The sequence below is a fragment of the Myxine glutinosa genome, chromosome 4, assembly GCF_964187855.1.
Source record: "Myxine glutinosa chromosome 4, kmMyxGlut1.1, whole genome shotgun sequence".
In the NCBI taxonomy this organism is placed as follows: Eukaryota; Metazoa; Chordata; class Myxini; order Myxiniformes; family Myxinidae; genus Myxine; species Myxine glutinosa.
The window spans coordinates 50526838-50550477 of NC_136264.1; the positions used below are offsets into that span (position 1 = coordinate 50526838).

Sequence of the window (23640 nt, forward strand, 5' to 3'; positions counted from 1 at the left end):
ATGTGTGATGTTTGGGTGTCCACATACTTTTGGTAATGTGGTGTACTTTGGCAGCCCTATGCATCATCATGATGCAAAAGAAGAAGAAGTGTTCTGTATTAAACTTTATTTAAATTGTAAACCTCAAAACATAGTTCTCCAACCTGAAGTAAGAACCTTAATCTCTAAGCAATAACGTTTCGAAATTACAACCCTGTTGTCCTTCCTTGGCTCCACAATTAGGTTCAAGATCATGAAGACATGCGGGACGTTGTGGAGCAGCTAAACGAATCCATGGGAGTTTGACAAAGTTCATAAAGTAAATGCGTTTCGATCCACGATTTCAGCAAAATAAACATGGAACAAAACGGTTCTTTCCAAACCGAGGATATATCCATTTTCTTGCCCAATGTCATGGATAACAATTGAGTAAAACGTTTTATTTGTTTTCAAATAAGAAGCTTTTTTTGTTTATTTGTAAAAATTCATCCAATGTGAATCCCGCCCGTGTCTCCGCCAGCATCACCTTGATCTTGTCTGGCCCAAAGTTCAACAAATCGCTTCCCACACCAGACTGAATATGGTTGGTTATCTGATGTCGTTAACTACACAAACTCTGTCTCCGCATCCGATCTGAGGCGCATGAAATGTCGCCCCCGTCCCCGCCCCGCCCCGCCCCCTTTTCTGTCCTCGATCTTTCGCGCTCATCAGAAGCCAAAGATCAGAAGCCCCGCCCCGCCCCCTTTTCTGTCCTCGATCTTTCGCGCTCATCAGAAGCCCCGCCCCCCTCCCCCTCCCCATTCTTACACCAACGAGAGACCCTTCACTGGCGCCAATGGATGTCTAGCAGGTCACACCACACGACGACCATCTGGCGTGCGGACCCTGTTTGAACCTCGACGCGACCCGAAGCGCCGTCACTATAGGGATCTCTATATAAATGGCACCTCCAACAGGGGCAGTGGGCACTTTGCTGGGCTTTGATATACACCTTGGGTCGAGGGGACAGGTGTGTGTGCCCGTGAGTTTCATAATAAATAATAATACCAAGAAGAAGAAGGAGGCGCCGAAATGCAGGTTTTCACCGGCATGCTCACCTTTGTCACCTGCTTTGCTCCATTGCACCTGCACGCCCATGCCTGGTGAGCTTCGACCTTTATGAAACTTTACAAGTCACGTGTCTCGTATGTTCTAATGAGGATGATCCATGTTGCCGCCTTCTTCTTCTTCACGTTACAATGCGATGTCCGTCGTGTTTTCAGGTCCGTTCACAATTCCCTCCTGTCCGACTCCAAGGTGAGGACATGACCATAACATGACCATTACATCCCACATATGAATCTCCTTTGTGCCCGTCACATCAATGTCCTCATGTATGGTAGCGCAGGTTTTACACATGCATGTGTTTTTTTCAACCACCTGCGGGATACCTGCCCAGGTATTAAAAGGATTCGAAATTTACACATAGTTGCTGTCATTTGTAGGTAGAAATTGCGGGTTCAGGTAGCCAATGACGCTACCTAGGCCGAGACATCCTACTTGATTTACCGACAGTTAACCATACATTGGGAGTCCATGGCGTGTTCATCCCGATTCACCTTTAACACCTGGTCTGCAGGCTCCGTCGGTGTACAGCGCGAGCGTGGCTGCTGGTGCCCAGAGGGCGCTCCAGGAATGTCGAAGACAGTTCCAGTGGGAGCCCTGGAACTGCCCCGTGGGCAATGCGCTGCAGGCGGGTCCTCACGCCCCCAAGGCAGGTACGTGGTTCTGCAATCACCGGTTCTCAAGATTCTCCAGGACGTGACGGCCACTTGTCTTGCCTTTAGGGCTTACAGATACCTTAACGGTGGGCTTACATATCGGTGGTGGGTTTACAGATAGAATGTAGACTTACATGTGCCAGTGGTGGGCTTAGATATAATGTCGGCTTGCAGATGTCATAATGGTGGATTCAGATATTATGGTGGCCTTACAGATGCAGTGTTGGGCTTACCGATGGCATAATGGTGGTCTTATATACAAGGTTGGGCTTAGTTGTTTTAACGGTGGGCTTAGATGCCATAATGATGAGCTTACATGCCATAATGATGAGCTTACATATATCACTGTTGGAATTGGTTCCACAATGGTGGGCCTACAGATGCTGTAATGGTGGGCTTACACATATCAGTGGTGGGTTTAGATTGTCGTAGTGGTTGGCTTACAGATGCCTTAACAGTGGGCATACAGATAACTTAATGTTGGGCTTACACATGTCAACGGTGGACTTAGATATAATGTTAGGCTGACAGATGGCATAAAGTTGGGCTCACAAATTCAATAATGTTGGGCTTCGATGCCATAATGGTGGGCCAACAGATGTAATAGGCTTACTGGTGTAATTACGGATATCTTGATGGGCCCACAGATGCCACGGTGGGGCGTACAGGTGTTACAATGGTGCTTACAGATACCACAATTGGCTTACATATGGCATAATGTTGGGCTTACAGATGTGCTTTTTTGTATACAAACTCACGGCTCGCATAGGACCTAAAAATGGGCTGACAGTTGTCGTAATGTTGGCCTTACAGATGTCAATGATGGACTTAGATATCATAATTGTGAGCATAGATGCCATGCTGGGCTTACAGATGTCATAATGGGCTTACTCAGTATGGAAGTTATTAAACGCAACCAAATTATGTTCAGAGAAAATCTCCGTGGTTTCCTAGAGTTGACAGGATAACTCTTTGCTGTCTCACCTGGGTTCGAATCTGGACTCAGCTATAAATTGTCACCCTTGTGTTAAAAGGGCGTTACACATATCAATGGGTTCCGTCTGCCAGCACTGGTGGTTGGTGGATGCTACGGTGTCTTTCGCGAAGAGTGGGCGAGTTAGCACCGGCACCCTGAACAAATTACAAATTCTTGCCTTGACTGTGGGAAGCAAGTAGTCTGTCTGGTATTCATGGATATCTTTTGATCCCAGGTTAAAGTGACATTAGGTGCCACCTGATGCGACTCCATGAGATCTGACATAGCACGTATGATTCATACTGAAACTCGCTATGCCAGAGTGTGGTAGCTGTGTGGTGTGGGCAGCAGCTCTTATACACGATAAACAAATTTACATTCCCAGACTGTTCACATGTCATATGGGAACGGCCATCTTTGGCTCTGAAGAACAATCATGATGATGGTATCAAATTCGTGCAAATTATTACTCAATGGTCTGCACCCAAACACTGGTGGAACTAGACCGGCACTCAGTAGAGAGCATACCTCCACCTGGTTGGCCATATCACTAAATGGTGAAGAATCACTTAAAAAAATTATACTAGCTGGATCCGGATCCAGATCTTCACCAAAATCGAATTGATTCTTCCTTGTCAGACACCCAACCGGTCCACCAGGTTTCGTCCAAATCCGTCCATAACATTTTGAGATATCCTGCTTTGTATCATTTTGGCCCGATCTCCCAATGGTGAAGAATCACTTTAAAAATTCTCGTAGCCGAATCCGGATCTTCACCAAAATCTAATAATTTCGTCCTTGTCACATACGATACATCTCTGCCGAATTTCGTCCGAATATGTCCACAACTTTGAGATATTTTGTTCACAAACGGACAGACAAACAGGTGAAAACATAACCTCCATCCACCTTTCGTGGCGCAGGTAATAAAAACCAAGGAAGATAGTCAGTTAAATGGAAGAACTGGATAGATATAGTCTAGTAGGAAGACTAGGTCCCCCTGCACCCCCCGGAGATATACTTCTAATCAGTGTTTCTAGATTGGAAAAAATGTGTAGAAAATGACTAGCTATGGCCCCAAGCTGAAAAAATGTCCCACATACCATTTTTATGCAAATTACTGCTGCAAATTTTATGCAAAATTATGCAAATTTTATGCAAATTTTTGATGAGGAGTAGAGTTGAGGGGTCTTTGAGGGCTTCATCGAGGTGCTCTCGGTTGCAAGACTGGGTCATTCTGAGAAGCACAGCAGGGTCAGAGATCATGATGTTCTCCTCCTCAGTGAATCTCTCCATCAACAGCCTCTCCATTGCCTCACACACTGTTTTGAGGCAAAAGAGGGACTTTGCGTAGGCCTTTCCACTGAGAACACCTTTGAGAGATCCACTTGTTACTAGTTGTGCCTCAAAGAGAATCTCTGCATATCCAGAACCACGCATCTTGTGTCCAGTGAGCATCCCGATGTAGTTCATGGATGTGTGGAAGGGTCCAATCGTTACTACATGACTAGCAAATTCATTTGGCCAGCGCCAGATGATGGGAAGGGCTTTCATGCAGACACCCAGATCAAATGTATTCAGGACCCATCTCTGACCCACCTCAGCAGTTGCTGCCTCGGAACGCTTCAGTAGCTCACGAACAACTGCGTTGTCTGTGATCGGTCTGTGCCTGGTGCCTGCATGGCATGGCAATGGCCTGCAGCCTGTGCCTGGGCTAGGGGGTTTCACCTCTGCAACTGGTTCTCCCCCACCCAGCAAATCAACAGTCGACTACTGCACGCCTATCCACCAACCGATCACAGACAACGCAGTTGTTCGTGAGCTACTGAAGCGTTCCGAGGCAGCAACTGCTGAGGTGGGTCAGAGATGGGTCCTGAATACATTTGATCTGGGTGTCTGCATGAAAGCCCTTCCCATCATCTGGCGCTGGCCAAATGAATTTGCTAGTCATGTAGTAACGATTGGACCCTTCCACACATCCATGAACTACATCGGGATGCTCACTGGACACAAGATGCGTGGTTCTGGATATGCAGAGATTCTCTTTGAGGCACAACTAGTAACAAGTGGATCTCTCAAAGGTGTTCTCAGTGGAAAGGCCTACGCAAAGTCCCTCTTTTGCCTCAAAACAGTGTGTGAGGCAATGGAGAGGCTGTTGATGGAGAGATTCACTGAGGAGGAGAACATCATGATCTCTGACCCTGCTGTGCTTCTCAGAATGACCCAGTCTTGCAACCGAGAGCACCTCGATGAAGCCCTCAAAGACCCCTCAACTCTACTCCTCATCAAAAATTTGCATAAAATTTGCATAATTTTGCATAAAATTTGCAGCAGTAATTTGCATAAAAATGGTATGTGGGACATTTTTTCAGCTTGGGGCCATAGCTAGTCATTTTCTACACATTTTTTCCAATCTAGAAACACTGATTAGAAGTATATCTCCGGGGGGTGCAGGGGGACCTAGTCTTCCTACTAGACTAATATGTTCACACAAAACTGATGGGGGAAAAAAGGATAAATATATCATACTGGACTTTTACCCTCACCCATATATCCTTAAAACAAGCGTTACGCCTCGGTCCCCCGTCGGTGAAGTGATGCGAGTTTACAAAGTGGAAGACGCAAGGCGGCCATCTTGGATTTTGACGTGGCGACCCAATTTTCAATAGAGTTCTTCCTTATGCGTAGATACACCAATACACCAGATTAGAAGTTGGTAGTTACTAGTTCGTTTATTTTTCAAGATATTTCGCTCATAAGGTTCAGACATATATATGGTGGCGGCCATCTTTGATTTTGACTTTGCGACCCAATTTTCAATAGCGTTCTTCCTTATGCCTCGATACACCCACACACCAGATTAGAAGTTACTAGTTCATTTATTTTTCAAGATATTCCGCTCACAAGGTTCAGACATTTACTTTTCAAGATATCGCGCTCACAAGGTTTAGATATGGTGACAGCCATCTTGGATTTTGACGTGGCGACCTAATTTTCAATAGGGTTCTTCCATATGCCGAGTTGCACCCACACACCAAATTAGAATTCGGTCCTTCGCTTACTTTTATAAAGATATTGCAGTGCACGTACGCACACACGGACACACGCATGGACGGAGGGTAAAACCATAGTCCCCCTTTCGCGGTGCGACGGGGGACAATTAAAAAATGGCGCCCAAGCGGTTCAGTTTCGCATTTATCGTATGAAATTGTCAAAGCCAAGAAACGAACAAAACCCATGAGATAATTAGAATTTCCAAACCGGGGAATTCCCTTTGGAATTTCCATTTAGAATTAGCAGTTGTTCGGATTTGCCACCTTTTGTGGCACCCCCCCCCCCTTTTTTTTTTTTTTTTCTTTTTTTTTTTGTTCCCTGACCCCGAGTGAGTCGCCCATTTTATTTAACGATCCATATTTAATTTTCATGGGTAATATCAAGGCTAGTGGAAGCACGAGGTAACACAGGGGGGGGGGGGGGGGGGAAGCAACAAAGTGGAGCAAGCGTGTAGACACAAGGAAGGGGGAGATCAGGAGATGAGATGGGAGGAAACAGTAAACCTGCAATTAAGAGGGCGAGTTAATGGGGGTAATAAAGATCATGGGTGGGGATGGGGGATGGCATGAGATGGCAGTGCACCGCCTTCCTTGAAGCCCCGGAGGGGAGAGTAGAGTGGGATTGATGGTTCAACAGATGGAAATATTAGTTGAGGTGTGCAGTGAGCCTGGATTTTGAGAGGTATACCCGTGAGAGGGTTAGCGGAAGGGCAGGTGCATTCTGGGTGAGCTAGCGGGGCAGATAGAACAGAGGGAGATTGACTGGAAGCGAGGTGGTTAAAAAAAAACGTTTGATGAAATTAGCTTGAACTGATGGAATTCCCATTATTTTCTTCCTTGCTTTCAGAAAAACATTGCATGTGATCAGATGTTACATGTTTTGCATAAAATGCGTTTAAGACAACAACCCTGCCTTCCCCCAAGCCACCAGGGAGACAGCGTTCCTACATGCGATGATGTCTGCGGGTGTGACGCACACACTCACTCGGAACTGCACTCTGGGCGGCTTTGACAATTGCTCGTGCGATGACACTCGGAATGGCAAAATGGGTATGCAATCCAAGAAGCGATGACAAACCTTCATTATTCTTATCATAATTTAAAAAAAAAAAACAACTAAGGAAAACGATCAAAGCAACTTTGTTGAGTATGACAGATTACAAGGGGAGTGTGTGATTGTGGTGTGCACAGGAGGCCAAAACTGGGTGTGGGGTGGTTGCAGCGATAACCTTCCTTTCGGAGAGGCTGTCGCTCGCCAGTTCATGGACGCACTTGAGGTCGGCCAAGACGCGCGTGCGGCTGTGAACCTGCACAACTATGGCACGGGTCGTGTGGTGAGTGAAGATGGACTGGGATGGTAAAGAACAATCGTTGAAGATACATGGCGGCCGGCCTGGTTTGTTGGGCATCTAAAAAGCTTTGTGCTGAAGTGCCATGATTGGTAAAAAGCTTTGGTGGTCTCCCGGGGGTCAAAGTGGATCCAGGTTTGACCCCCCCAAAATAGGTATTTGCTTTCTTTTCAGAAAATACACAAGCAATTTCGATGAAACTTCATCACAACCTTAATCACCCATGATGTATCAATGTTTGTTCGTCGCATTAGAAAAATTGGAGTCTTAGGAGGTATATGGGGTTGAGGGAGGGAGGAGGGGGGGTTGCCCCCCCAAATATGTATTTTTTGTTTAAAGCCTTATGATTATGTTAGAATGATTCTACATGTTCCCCCGTCTTCTAGCAACCATTGAAATTGGTTTAAAATACCTTTAGTCAGTGCAGAATACTGTTTATTATACCAGGTGAGCGCCAGGGGTAATGCCCCGATGTTCAAGTTAAACCGCTGATGACATACAAGTGAAACATATTGTTTTGAATTTGGTAGAGCAACATCTAGAGCTAGGTAGATCTGAATAGGTAGGTATTCGGCTGTCGTGACAGGGACTCTACATGTAATAAGTTCTTGATGTTTAGGCGTTTGTCGGGGTAAGATGTATGATTGTGGATCTACCTGGAGGTCCGAGTGTTAAATAGTGAGGGATTAAAGGTAACGCCCCTGTGAGTCTCACCTAGTAGTCAAACCTTTGTCCATTATGGCACTGCAAACCACATAAACATTAGTTAGGTCCTTAGCGCAACATTAAATAATTCCCTTTCCCTGACAATGACTTCGGAATAAATGGACAGGAAGCCAGGCCAAAAACACCGCTACAATGGGCCGCCACCGTTTACACCTCCAAGGCCTACAAACCTCGCCTGGCACGTGTTATAACACAAGGACCGCGGGGGTCGGTGAGCGAGAGTGGAGCATGCCGCAGAGGGCGTGGCCGGGGCGAGCCGGCGAGTTGGGAGGCTGTGATTGGCTGGGGAGTGCGCCAATGTGACGTCATCGGCGAGAGATATATGCGACGGTCGGACGCCATTTCGTGACACACGGCGACACACACGGCGACACACACAGCAGCACACGGAGTTCGGCGCAGTTCGTTGAACAGTTGGCACTGAACAAAGCAGTGAACAGTTGGCACTTGGCTGCCAGCACTCCCGCAGAGAGTCGAGTCGAGTGGCTATCAAAGGAGTCCTTCCTGTCCCTGGTCAAGTGGAGTTTGTGCCCGCGTTGGAGGTCGTCGACGCATGGTGCTTTTTGGTGCGTGGTGCTCGGCCTTGTGGGACTTGGAGCGAGGGACCTCGTGGTGTGCGATCGGGCCGAAAGGAGCGGTGTTGGACGGCCGCCACAAAGACGACGAAAGACAGATAAGCCCGCATCCGCGTACATTTTGAACGACGTGACGTATTATTTTCGTATTCATAATCTCCCTCGTATCGTGTTTGCTGTCAGTCGTGTGGGGACGTCCCGATCTAGGATATTAGATTTACCGGCGGGCTTTTTCACTGGCTTTACTTTTCCATAATAAATCCTTGTATTATTTTCTGTATATATCTGAACGCAGTTTCCTGGGTGTTTCATTTTAATAGATAAGGCTGCGGAGCTTCGCTGTGTCCGCCATTCTGCGCGTTTAACTTTAAGTGTTTGATTTGGAATCCGCTATTGAGTTCTCGCCTCGGGAGTTAAAGTCTCGCAAATCGGCCATCCGTAACTGTGGTGTTAATCACGGTTGCGTAACAAGTGGTGTCAGGAGTGTAGGATTTGAACCCGTCGGACAATTTTTTTTGTCCGCGGCGAGACATCGACACGGTCGGGCGTACATTGCGCCCGACGTTCGAACGCAAAATTTTTATTGGCGAGGCGGAGAAATTTAGTAATCAATTGGGCATACGGAGCGCGATATCGCGTCTTCGTCAAATTTAAATTGTGTTTTTGGAATTGAAATAAATACGCGCGCGGGAAACAATCTTCCGAAAAGCGCATGTCGGAGGTCGACGAAATGGAAGTACGCAGCGAGGCCTCCGTCAGCGTCGGGAGTGAGCCGGAAATAGGGGAATTAAATGTCGAGGTGAGCCTTGGAACCTCCCCCGTCCCGAGCACCAACTTATCCCCCTCCCCTACCGGGGAGTCGGGAACAAGTGGGACGGCCCCGATAGATCTCCAGACCATAGTAAATTTAATAAACGCTCAGAAGGCCGAGGGTGAGCAAAACCTTGCAGAAATTCGAGGAATGAAAAGTGGGCTGGAAAATAAAATGGAGTCCCAGGGGAAGGAATGTAGGGAAGGAATGAAGGGAATGAGTGATCGATTGGAGGAACAAATTGAAGGGATGGAAAATAAAATGAGTAAGGAGATGGGAGGAATGGAAAGAAAAATGGAGTCGCAGGGGAAGGAATGGAGGGAAGGACTGAAGGACATGAGTGACCAAATTAATGGATTGAAAGGGGAAATGAATGCTCAGAACGAGCAATTGGAGAACAGAATTAATGCCCAAACAAAAAACATGGAGGGGCAAATGGATAGATTGAAGGAGGGTTTGAAAGAACAGATCGAAGGGATGGACAGCAAAATTGAGGGATTGGAGGGAAAAGTGAATGAACGAATGAATGAACAAATGAAAGAGAGGAATGAAGAATTGGAAGGAAAAATTGGGGAAATGGCACAACAGCTGGGGAAACGAATTGATGGCATAGAAGGGAGTGTGCAAAACCAAATTACGGGCAGACTGGGGGAATTGGAGGATAAAGTAGAAACTAGAGGGGGGGAGATGGAAAAAGCCATAGGGGTGGCAAGTGAATCGATACGGACAGAATTAATGTCAAAAATAGAGGAGGGCGTGACCCAGGCTGTCCGGAGGGGGGAAGCGTTGGAGGGTCGAATTGATAAAGCAAATGGGGACCTGGAAGGCTATCGGGGCCGGGTGGATGCCAGAATGCTACAGCAGAGTGAGGAATGGGGACTGCTCAACCGACACGGGGGCAAATTGGCCGAGGAGGTGAGGGGGTTGGAAACCCGCATAAAAGAGCAGGAGCAAGGGTTAATTGAGAAAGGCCTGTGGGGGCCACTAATGGATAATGAAAGGGTGAGTGATTTTATGCAGGAGCGACTGGAGATCTGGGACAATACCATCAAGAAGGAGGTTGGTCGGGTTCAAGAGAGCCTGAAGGAAGAGGTGAGTAGGTCGGTTAAACATCTTCAGGACCAGATTAAGGTGACCCAGGAGACCCTCACCACGAGCGACATTTGGACACCAGAGGCTCCGAAACGGAATACCCAGTTGGGGGGGTGTTTTGGCCCCGGACTGGATTTGGACAGAGAGGAATCGGGGAATAGAGTCTCTGGAAAAACAATCCCCCTCGTACATTTTGACGGATCAGGGAGCCTCGAGGCTTTCCTGACACAATTTGAGTGCGTGTCTCAGCTCAATGGTTGGGGAGAGCGGGAGCGCATGGGGAATCTGGTGGCGACACTGCGGGGGTCAGCCGCCGACGTGTTAAACGTAGTCCCAGAGGGAATATTGACCAGCAAGGCCATTTGTGAGGCCTTGAATAACAGGTACGGGACAGGCGCAAGGTGCGACCTGGTCAGGGCACAGCTGCTGCATCGCAGGCAAAAGCCTAATGAGACGTTGCAGGAGCTGGCCCAGGATATATACCAATCAGTGAGGATAGCATACAGGGACCTACCAGCACAGGCGTGGGACAAGCTGGCGATAGAAAAATTTATGGCGGCTCTCCCTGATCCTGAGGTCCGGACGTTGGTGGAGTTACAGGACCCACCCACGGTGCACCGGGCAGCGGAATGCGCGGCGAGACTGACCTTTTTGAGAAGGTCGAACCGCGCATCGGAGAGAGCACCTGTGACGGTACGGCAGGCCGAGGTGCGGGATCAGGAAAAGCCAGAGGATGACATCGGGCGAATGTTAAGGGGAATCAGCCGCCAGCTGACAAATTTGATGGGGGGACAATTTGCAGGGAGCGAGTCACGACAGGGTGGTCCAGGTTGGCCATCGGGACGGCCTGATTTTTATCGGGCTGGGCCGGAAGAAAGGGGGGCTCCGCCTGGCTACCAGAGGGGTCCGTTCTTGGGGACTTGTTTTAGATGTGGGAGAAGAGGGCACAGTCAGAGGAATTGTCGGCAACCATATGGGCCCCCACCTCCTGAGAGGCTTCGCAGTCCAGAAAGGAGGGGGCCCCCAGTAGGTCCACAGGCGCCAGACAGAGGACCACCACCTCGGCCTGGGCCAATAGCAATAGAGTGTGCAGGAAACTAGAACGAGCCGAGCATATGGGCCATGCTCGGCTGGCATGTGTATGGCAAAGCATCTTTCTTTGGTGAGGTTAGTAAAATGTGACAAATGGTTGGCATGGGTAATCTGTGGGTTAGATGGAAATTTAAGGGTGGATTTTGAAATGCCATGGTGGACACTGTACAGTGACGCCATTATTGATCCAGGTGTGTAGACCAAAGTGTTGGAGGCTGTGATGAAATTAATAGGGTAGCAAGTCACAGCTTTCAACTGGTTGCGGGGGCAACTGTGCTGATATTTGGGACGCGGGATCCTGGGGATGCAGTTGTGTAGCCTGAGGGTCAACGTGGTGCTGTGCATGTCCGAGGTGTGTGGACCATGTCTTCTGGGTGAGTCTCCTGGTGGAGCATGGCTGTTGACTGGACCTTGGTGTGGTCAAGTGTGGGTGAGCACTGGGGGGCTGCAGTTCTGTAGTCGGACTGGGGGATGATGGGGAGGTGCAGGGGACGTGGCTGTAGGGATGCCACGCACTGCGACCGTGCCCCCCAGGGCCGAGGTTGTGTGTGCGGTAGTGTGTGTTGTGGCAGCAAGTGCTCACCACATTGGCCAGCTGGGGCTGCTGCAGCTGTGTTCCTCGCAGGGGGGCCGAAGGATGGATGGTGGGTCGCACCCTTATGGACACTCATGGGCCATGTTGGCGTTTTGACTGCTCACCTTGTCCCGGTGACCCTTGCACGGTAGAGGTGCAGAGCTGTCGTGGCCATAGGTAGTTGTGTAGCGATGATCACCGTTGGATGCGGATCCACATACCTGCCAGTGTAGTGGGGACAAAAGAGAAATTTGGAAGTATTTGGTAGGCCCAATGTGAAATTTTGGGATTGTGAAGGGTGGATGACGCTCTTGGACCCGACCAACCTGCAACTACCTGCACATGAGGTGAGTGTTTTGAGGAGTACTGTCCCAGGCTTCAGGACTTGCTTTGGAAATTGGGGACATGTAAATTGGAGTTGGGAGGCGGGTGAGAGTGATGACATGGCCGGTGAGGGGATGGAATGGGAGCCACAGTGTCTTGTGGGGGGCGTATGTTTTTGTATTGTGGTTAGGTGTTTTGATGTGGTCGTGAGAGTGGAACCTGGAGAGTGAGTGATGATTATTGGAGATAATGAGGGGTGATACTTGTGCTTTTGGAAATGTGTGATGGTTTAAATGTGAACTGGGGGATTTCACATGTGGCAGGCCATGGCAAGCCTTGTAACACCTTTTACACCAAGAATTGTACTGAATTGTGCTGAGTTGTGTGGAGAATTGAATGGCAGCGGGGGAGGAAGTGTGTTTTGGGGTCTTGTGGGTGGGGAAGGTGTGTGTGTCCGCAGGTACAGAGCAAGCTCTGAGGAGCGATGCCTGCGGGCCTCCCTCTGCGGCAATTACCCCTGGCAGCCGGTGGTAACTGGAAATTGGAGCTCGTCGGTGGAGGGTCTGGTTGGGCGCCGCGGGGTGAGGAAGTCCCCCGGTGACCCGTGTTGCTGCGCGAAAGCAGGAGGCAAAGGAGCCTGGTGTGTGTGGAGACCCTCACCGGCGAGGTAACGGCGGAAAGGGGCTGTTGGGCTGTCACGGGGCCAAGAGGTAAAGGGGGGGGGGGGCAATGAACTTGTAAGTCGGTTGACTTGTTTTTGGGACTGCGGGCACCACAGCCTGATGCGCCCCCACCATCTTTTTGTGCGGTACCTCCCCGCTGCCTAGTTGAGGAATGCACACACACGTGAATGACATCAATGCCATGGTCCTGCAGGGGGTGTATTGAAATAAGTGCTTTGTTGATTTTTGAAATGCCTTGATGACCTATGGAATGAGAATGAGTGGTTAAGGGGTCTGTGTTGCATGAATGTGGGCGAAATCCACCGAGCAGTGTCACTCACCTGTAACATCTGGACAGGGCCCGTGGAAATTTAGGGGGATGCATTGGGGATGGCCCCGCAGGTAAGGTTGAGTCTTGTGGCATCCACCGGGGGACGCGGTCTGTAGACCGGGGTATGTACAAAGGTTAGAGTTTTGAGTTTTGGAAAGATGGTTAAGTTTTGTGGTTAAGTTAGTGTTGTGTGTTGTTTGTTTCCTCCCTCCACAGGAACAACGAAGAAAATGTACATACTTGCATGATGGTTAAGGGGTTCAGCATGTTAAGGAAGTCTAGGTAGGTAGTCCGACTCACTTCCCACAGCCCTTCCTGATTTATTTCATAGGTTAATCAAGTGTGTGACAGTAAGTGTTAAGGCTGGAATGGTAGAGCCTGCGGTGAACCTTGCAGGAGCTACGGTTCCAGGGGGGGGGGCTGTGTTATGAATTTGGTAGAGCAACATCTAGAGCTAGGTAGATCTGAATAGGTAGGTATTCGGCTGTCGTGACAGGGACTCTACATGTAATAAGTTCTTGATGTTTAGGCGTTTGTCGGGGTAAGATGTATGATTGTGGATCTACCTGGAGGTCCGAGTGTTAAATAGTGAGGGATTAAAGGTAACGCCCCTGTGAGTCTCACCTAGTAGTCAAACCTTTGTCCATTATGGCACTGCAAACCACATAAACATTAGTTAGGTCCTTAGCGCAACATTAAATAATTCCCTTTCCCTGACAATGACTTCGGAATAAATGGACAGGAAGCCAGGCCAAAAACACCGCTACAATGGGCCGCCACCGTTTACACCTCCAAGGCCTACAAACCTCGCCTGGCACGTGTTATAACACAAGGACCGCGGGGGTCGGTGAGCGAGAGTGGAGCATGCCGCAGAGGGCGTGGCCGGGGCGAGCCGGCGAGTTGGGAGGCTGTGATTGGCTGGGGAGTGCGCCAATGTGACGTCATCGGCGAGAGATATATGCGACGGTCGGACGCCATTTCGTGACACACGGCGACACACACGGCGACACACACGGCAGCACACGGAGTTCGGCGCAGTTCGTTGAACAGTTGGCACTGAACAAAGCAGTGAACAGTTGGCACTTGGCTGCCAGCACTCCCGCAGAGAGTCGAGTCGAGTGGCTATCAAAGGAGTCCTTCCTGTCCCTGGTCAAGTGGAGTTTGTGCCCGCGTTGGAGGTCGTCGACGCATGGTGCTTTTTGGTGCGTGGTGCTCGGCCTTGTGGGACTTGGAGCGAGGGACCTCGTGGTGTGCGATCGGGCCGAAAGGAGCGGTGTTGGACGGCCGCCACAAAGACGACGAAAGACAGATAAGCCCGCATCCGCGTACATTTTGAACGACGTGACGTATTATTTTCGTATTCATAATCTCCCTCGTATCGTGTTTGCTGTCAGTCGTGTGGGGACGTCCCGATCTAGGATATTAGATTTACCGGCAGGCTTTTTCACTGGCTTTACTTTTCCATAATAAATCCTTGTATTATTTTCTGTATATATCTAAACGCAGTTTCCTGGGTGTTTCATTTTAATAGATAAGGCTGCGGAGCTTCGCTGTGTCCGCCATTCTGCGCGTTTAACTTTAAGTGTTTGATTTGGAATCCGCTATCGAGTTCTCGCCTCGGGAGTTAAAGTCTCGCAAATCGGCCATCCGTAACTGTGGTGTTAATCACGGTTGCGTAACAATATTATACTTGTTTTGTAACCTTTCAAACAAACAATTTGCTGCTGAAGTGATTTTGGGTTAATTAGGCAAAGGGTTTGAATACTCATGCAACTGAGCATCATCAAATTTTCTCTGTTAATCAAACTTATTCACATTGTATCTGCATTTATAAACTTTTTCACTTTGCAGTAGTTTGTGAAGACTGTATATTATGTTTGATTTGAAAGCATCATGAAATAAGCTCAGGTTTTATCAAAATGTGAAAACTTTGGAGGGGGACTGTAATGATAATGATACATAATAATAATGATGAGAATTGTCCATAATGATAATGGTACAAATTGATAATGATACATATTGATAACGATACATAATGATAATGATACATAATGGTAACGATACATAATGGTAATGGTACATATTGATAAAGATACATAATGATAACGATACATAATGATAATGGTACATATTGATAATGATACATATAACATATTGATAATGATACATATTGATAATGGTACATATGGATAATAATGATACATATTGATAATACATAATGATAATGGTACATATTGATAATGATACATAATGATAACGATACATAATGATAATGGTACATATTGATAATGATACATAATGATAATGATACATAATGATAATAATACATAATGATAATGGTACATATTGATAATGATAATAATAATAATGATGAGAATTGTCCATAATGATAATGGTACAAATTGATAATGATACATATTGATAACGAAACATGATAATCTATATATATAAAACAGTGTGTGTGTGTGTGTGTGTGTGTGTGTGTGTGTGTGTGTGTGTGTGTGTGTGTGTGTGTGTGTGTGTGTGTGTGTGTGTGTGTGTGTGTGTGTGTGTGTGTGTAATGTTACCGATAGACTCCTAAACGGAGAGGCTTACGTGCTTGATATTTGGCATAGACATGGCCATTGAGCCTGGGACGAACATGGCCAAACTCAAAATATTTGACGATCCATATGTTTTATTCATATTTACATCAGCGCATTTCAGCGAAGTACCTGCTAATCTCAGCCGGTTCCAGAGCAGCTCGCTGATTCGCTCAGAGCGATCACGTGATGTTCCATTCCCGCCGCCAGACTGATTTGCTCAGAGCGATCACGTGATGTTCCATCCCGTCACACGTCACACGTTTTTTCACCTTTTACGCGATCGTGTTTTGTATCGATTTTGTGCAATATGAATTAAATGTCATTGAAACAGCTGTGAAACGTCTTTCCACAACCCTTCCGTAACCGATTGGAGCAGTTTATTGCCGCACAAAACGACATCCGCGAAGCGAGTTGGTCGAGTCGTGCTGACCAAGATGGCGACACGGCAGTTTCACTTTTCACGGAGTATGAGCATTCTATATATTTTCAATTCAGTGCGCCCGTGATTTGTGGCATAGACATGACCATTGGGCCTTCGCGGTGTAATTTGTGCGAGGTTTTTGTCCGAGTGAGCTTGAGTCGAGAGGGCGAATGTACGGGTTGGGAATGTACGGGTCTCCCTTCCCCCGCCCGGCAACGCCGGTACTGGAGGACGTCACAGGATCGGTGAGTCTCCAAAATCCGCTTCGTGCTGTTGCGAATATGCAGGACTATGTCCGATTGTTGTGCCGCTCTCCGACCATGAGAACTGCAACGTCATTGTTGACTGGCCATCCCCTTCCCTCCCCCCTACCCTTCTCCCCTCCATTTTCCCCCTCCCCTTCCCTTTTCCCCCTCCCCCACCCTTCTCCCCCCCCCCCCCCGTTCCCCTGCCCTCCACTCCCCCGCCCAGCAATGCCGGGTACTTCTGCTGGGTCCCCCCCTCCCCCCCTTCTCCCCTCCCCTTCCCCCTCCCCCCTCCCATCCCTCACCCTCCCCATCCCCCCCTCTCCCCCTTCCCCTCCCCCCCGTTCCGTTCCCCTCCCCTCCCCCGCCCGGCAATGCCGGGTACTTCTGCTAGTGATACATAATGGTAATGGTACATATTGATAATGATACATAATGATAACGATACATAATGATAATGGTACATATTGATAATGATACATAATGATAATGGTACATATTGATAATTATGATACATAATGATAACGATACATAATGATAATGGTACATATTGATAATAATGATACATATTGATGATACATAATGATAATGATACATATCGATAATAATGATACATAATGATAACGATACATAATGATAATGGTACATATTGATAATGATACATATTGATGATACATAATGATAATGATACATATTGATGATACATAATGATAATGGTACATATTGATAATAATGATACATATTGATGATACATAATGATAATGGTACATATTGATAATGATACATAATGATAATGGTACATAATGATAATGATACATATTGATAATGGTACATATTGATAATGATACATATTGATGATACATAATGATAATGATACATATTGATGATACATAATGATAATGATACATATCGATAATAATGATACATAATGATAACGATACATAATGATAATGGTACATATTGATAATGATACATATTGATGATACATAATGATAATGATACATATTGATGATACATAATGATAATGGTACATATTGATAATAATGATACATATTGATGATACATAATGATAATGATACATAATGATAACGATACATAATGATGATACATAATGATAATGGTACATATTGATAATGATACATATTGATAATGATACATAATGATAATGGTACATATTGATAATGATACATATTGATAATGATACATATTGATAATGATACATAATGATAATGATACATATTGATAATGATACATATTGATAATGATACATATTGATAATGATACATAATGATAATGGTACATATTGATAATGATACATAATGATAACGATACATAATGATAATGATACATAATGATAATGGTACATATTGATAATGATACATATTGATACATAATGATAATGATACATAATGATTATGGTACATATTGATAATGATACATATTGATAATGATACATAATGTAATGATACATAATGATGATACATATTGATAACGATACATAATGATAATGGTACATATTGATAATGATACACAATGATAATGATACATATTGATAATGATACATAATGATAATGATACATAATGATAATGATACATATTGATAATGATACATATTGATAATGATACATATTGATAATGATACATAATGATAACGATACATAATGATAACGATACATATTGATAATGATACATAATGATAACGATACATAATGATAATGGTACATATTGATAATAATGATACATATTGATGATACATAATGATAATGATACATAATGATAACGATACATAATGATAATGATACATTATGATAATGGTACATATTGATGATACATAATGATAATGATACATAATGATAACGATACATCATGATAATGATAATGGTACATATTGATAATGATACATATTGATGATACATAATGATGATACATAATGATGATACATAATGATAATGATACATAATGATAATGGTACATATTGATAATGGTACATAATGATAATGGTACATATTGATAATGATACATAATGATACATATTGATAATGATACATAATGATAATGATACATATTGATAATGATACATATTGATAATGATACATATTGATAATGATACATCTATCTATAATTCCAGTAATCTCTGTCTGTACGTTTGTCTGTGACCGCTGTTTCTCGACAACCACGGGTCCGATATACTTTTAACTTGCCAGGTATATTGCTGGGGACCCGAGGATGTGCCTTTTCAAGGTTTCATATTAATCGGACAATTACTTACCGAGCTATGTCCAAAAAACGATTCAACCAATCAGAGAGCAGCGAACGATCGCGTGTGCCGAACGTGGCGGGCACACTCTGCCTCGGATGGCACATTTGACAGCGTATTCATTTATTTCACGTTTGCAAACTATGTTGGCGTTAAACTATGTTTTACAACTAATAAAAACGAATTTGCGATTCATTCGCTTTCCTGCGCGTTTGTGCACGCGATGGCGATTTCTTTACCAAACTCCGGAAGCCGTTCGCTTTGGACCAAACCATTGCATGTAAATAGAGGGGGGGGATTGTCACCACTCGCAAGCCGTTCGCTTTGGACCAAACCATTTCATGTAAATAGAGGGGGGGGATATAATTTTAGATATAGATATAGTACGGGCAATGCCCTAGTCTATCTATAATTCCAGTAATCTCTGTCTGTACGTTTGTCTGTGACCGCTGTTTCTCGACAACCACGGGTCCGATATACTTTTAACTTGCCAGGTATATTGCTGGGGACCCGAGGATGTGCCTTTTCAAGGTTTCATATTAATCGGACAATTACTTACCGAGCTATGTCCAAAAAACGATTCAACCAATCAGAGAGCAGCGAACTATCGCGTGTGCCGAACGTGGCGGGCACACTCTGCCTCGGATGGCACATTTGAGAGCGTATTCATTTATTTCACGTTTGCAAACTATGTTGGCGTTAAACTATGTTTTACAACTAATAAAAACGAATTTGCGATTCATTCGCTTTCCTGCGCGTTTGTGCACGCGATGGCGATTTCTTTACCAAACTCCGGAAGCCGTTCGCTTTGGACCAAACCATTGCATGTAAATAGAGGGGGGGGATTGTCACCACTCGCAAGCCGTTCGCTTTGGACCAAACCATTTCATGTAAATAGAGGGGGGGGATATAATTTTAGATATAGATATAGTACGGGCATGCCCTAGTATTGATAATGATACATATTGATAATGATACATAATGATAATGATACATAATGATAACGATACATATTGATAATGATACATAATGATAATAGTACATATTGATAATGATACATAATGATAATGGTACATAATGATAACGATACATAATGATAATGGTACATATTGATAATGATAATGGTACATATTGATAATGATACATCATAATAATGGTACATATTGATAATGATACATATTGATAATGATACATATTGATAATGATACATATTGATAATGATACATAATGATAATGGTACATATGGATAATGATACATAATGATAATGGTACATATTGATAATGATACATATTGATAATGATACATATTGATAACGATACATAATGATAACGATACATAATGATAACAATGCTTATAATGATAATAATGATAACGATAGTAATGATATTGATCATAACAATAACAATATTGAAAATGATAATAATGACAGTGACAATAACAATGATGTGGTGCCATTTGAAGAGGGAAGGGATGGAGGGGGGCCATGCTCCAGAGAGACTTTTAAAGCACCACCAGGTTTTAAAGGAGGAAGACAAGTTTGAAAGTTCAATCTTGAGGTTGGACAGATCTTGTTTTCTGGCTCTCCTGAGAATGGACACAAACTTTTTGTGGGCTTTGTGGAATGATCTCCTATTGCCTTCAGTTGGGTTTGCTTTCCAGTAAGACAAGACAAGTTGTTTCAGAACAACTGCCTCACCACAGGATTCAGTGTACGATGGGCAGGAAGAAGGGTAGGATAACTGAAATGAAGACAAGATGGGATGAATCTGTGCATGAGATAGAGAGTGGGTTTCTGTGGAAAAATTCCCAGGCTGAGTTAACATCAGGGGCAGTAGATATGGGAGACCAGTCCTGAAGAGAGATGGCTGCTTGTAGCCCCTACCAATCTGCTTGATTGAAATTCCAGACTCGCCTGTGTTGAGGCAGCTCTCTGAGAATAGCCAGAGAGATGTTGACTTTTACAAGCACATGATCAGATGAGCTATTTGAGCAGAGGAAGAGTAGCAGACATTTGTGAGAAAATTAATCATCACAAAGTCTGAAGGGAGGATTTACCATTGAGAAAAATCTGGGTTGTAAAGTTCACAGATCGAGTCAGTCCCACGGAGTCACAGAATTCCTTTGCTGAAGTGCCATGATTGGTGAGAGAGGTACCAACAGCCAGCCAAGTTCCATTGTGACAAATGAAATCACCACATATGAGGAAGAGAGTTGGGATGAGTGGTTAAAAGTTTGTCCATATTATCTGAGTGAGATCTGGATGGCGGCGTCACTGTTTGGAGGACGGGACAACACACAGATGAACAAGAGGTGAGAGCGGAGGGGAAGTCACAACCAGAGGTAGAGTACTCTTGGGGTCAGGAGGTATAAGATCAGTAAGAAATTGAGCTATTGATGTAAAGTGCAACTCCGCCGCCAGGGTGGGGTTCAGGCCTATCAAATTGGAGGAGAAATTAGCTAGACAGACATTAAGGAGTCAGGGACGTCCTGTGGAAGGAATTATTCTATTAAACAGATGATGTTTGGTTTTGTTGAACTATGTCGCTAAATAAATAGTTCTAACGTTTCTGCTAATTGTGCTATTTTGTTGCTGTTGTGAATTTGTTCATTTTATCATAACTCTAAACGGCTTTCTTCACTCCACCACCAAACCACCTGCTACTATGATTAATTAATTAAAGATGATAAAGTTAAGTGGACATGCAAAGGAGGAGGGATAGAATATTTTTCTAAAGAAATTCAACATTAAGATTATGCTTTGCATTAAGATTGATGTCCCTCGTGAAGATTAGGCGACATATCAACAGCACCCTGGCTAAATTTCAGTACAGCACATTCCCTCAGTCGCGTATCCTGGGCTGGAGTGGCAACCCGTCCAGGATTTTAACCCCAGACAAGAATGTTTTGGCAGAACACGCTCTGTACGCCACATGGTGCACAACACTAGACAAGAGGAAGATGAGGCAAAAGCATGAAGTGAACTAGAACGGCACTCGGTACAGCGCATAACTCCGCCAAGCTGAACAGTTTACGTTTTGTATCCCACTGATCTGCATCCGGACCTTAACCAACATCTAATCAGTTTGTTCTCGTCACCTGACTAACTCGTCCACCTAGTTTTGTCATAACCAATCCAGTCGTCCATAACGTGCTATATATCGTTTTGGTGATTTTAAAGTGATTCTTCACAATCTCTCATTTGTGAAGAATCACTTTAAGACCTCAAATATCCAGATCTTCACCAAAAACAAATCAATTCGCCCTCGTCACACCCAACCTGTCCAACAAGGTTCGTACAAATCCGTCCATAACTTTGAGACATTCTGCTCAAAGACAGACAAACAAACAGGGGTGAATCCAAAACCTCCATCCACCTTTGGTGGTGGATTATTTATATTGTCACCAATAAGGTTTCATAAAACTTGCTTATGTACTTTAAAGACTTCAAATAAAGGAGTAATAGGGTTGATTATTTGATGTAAATTGAGATATGCACAATAATATTAATACCAATTGCTACTGACTGTGTGGTGCAGGCAGTGCGCGAAACAGCACGGCACGCATGCAAATGTCATGGCGTGTCCGGGAGCTGTACTTTGCAGACATGTTGGCTTCAACTTGCTGACCTAGGTGAGGCCGCTGCATTCCTCAAGGTACGGTATGATCTCGCCATTCGCCTGGACGGACTTCGAGGTACCGGGAACAGTGCCAAGGCAGCAGCTGGGACGGGGTCTGAAACCCATGCTTCCACAGCCTTGCTCACCCTTAAAACGGAAAAACTCGTCTACATGGAGGACTCACCTGACTACTGCGGAAGAAATGACTCCCTGGGAGAAGCAGGTGCAGCAGGGCGAGAGTGCAGGCGCCCTGGAGGCAACAGTACATCCAACTCTTGTGTGCAGCTCTGCACAGCATGTGGGCTCAGCGTCACCGAGAGAAAGGTCGAAGTAATCGTTACGTGCAACTGCACCTTCACATGGTGCTGTAAGGTCACGTGTGACCATTGTCACAGGATCTTAGAAAAGTTCTATTGTGAAGGGGAAAACCCATTTCATCATCCCCAGCCTTCACAGTCACTTCCATACCAGCGAGCTGCTCAACCCCTCCCGAGGATTGCTCTATCTCCCTCCCGAGTTGCATCATCAGGTCCCAAAGATCCTCCATATCGTTACCGTCTCTCATTGCGTGAAAGGCCCCATTCAGGCACACGACTGTTTTAAGCTCGCAATAATTCCTCTAGATGTTTTGAGATAGAGGCCTCCCCTACTTTTACAGCATAAAGCCTTTTAATAATTAATTTTCTTTTACATCAATTTGTTCCCTTTTTCCTTTTTTTTGATCGTCTCAAAAAATATAATCGTCACCAAAAGCAAAGCAGTTCTTAGTTTAAAGAGTGCAATTGTTGTTTTTTTTCGATTTAAAAACATTTCTGCAGTTGGCATTCACATAGAATAAATAAGCATTAGCAGTCAACCACAAAAAGTGATCGGAAACTAAATCTTTCCTCGAACCCCGCTCCGATTCCTAACGTTCCTTTCCTTCCCAATTCGAAAAGGCTTCATTTCAGCAGATAGTTTAGTCAAATAAAAGTACAGAAGCCATTTTACAAGCGACAATCTGGTGCATTTAAAATGGCAACAAACGATGTTGCATGGATACGGCAAATTCGTTTAATTTTCTTTCTTTAACTGTTTTAGTGCAGCTTGTAGATTTAATGCCAGCTTTCCTATTAAATGGCATATCGTTGTTTTGCAATAGCACTGCTGTATCTTTTCTGTAATTACTCCTTCGTGTTTTAACTTATGTTTTAAAAACAAAACGTTCTGT

General features: G+C 44.9%; 1 protein-coding gene across 1 annotated transcript; it reads left to right on the plus strand.

Annotated features, from left to right (window-relative positions):
* The first annotated feature begins 609 nt into the window (after positions 1–609).
* Positions 610–23573, plus strand: WNT8B (Wnt family member 8B). The gene is made up of 6 exons (XM_068101071.2): positions 610–1121; positions 1242–1275; positions 1598–1736; positions 6693–6818; positions 6960–7102; positions 22350–23573. The coding sequence occupies exons 1-6, from the start codon at positions 1051–1053 to the stop codon at positions 23031–23033; spliced, it is 1197 nt and encodes a 398-aa protein (XP_067957172.2). The 5' UTR covers positions 610–1050; the 3' UTR covers positions 23034–23573.
* Positions 23574–23640: the final 67 nt, after the last annotated feature.

Bases quoted from the DNA above. Each gene is read 5' to 3' on its own strand.
- WNT8B (XM_068101071.2), top strand. From the start codon at position 1,051: ATGCAGGTTTTCACCGGCATGCTCACCTTTGTCACCTGCTTTGCTCCA. The intron at 1,276-1,597 runs GTGAGGACATGA...CCTGGTCTGCAG, and splicing joins CCCTCCTGTCCGACTCCAAG to GCTCCGTCGGTGTACAGCGC. The intron at 1,737-6,692 runs GTACGTGGTTCT...CCTTCCCCCAAG, and splicing joins TCCTCACGCCCCCAAGGCAG to CCACCAGGGAGACAGCGTTC.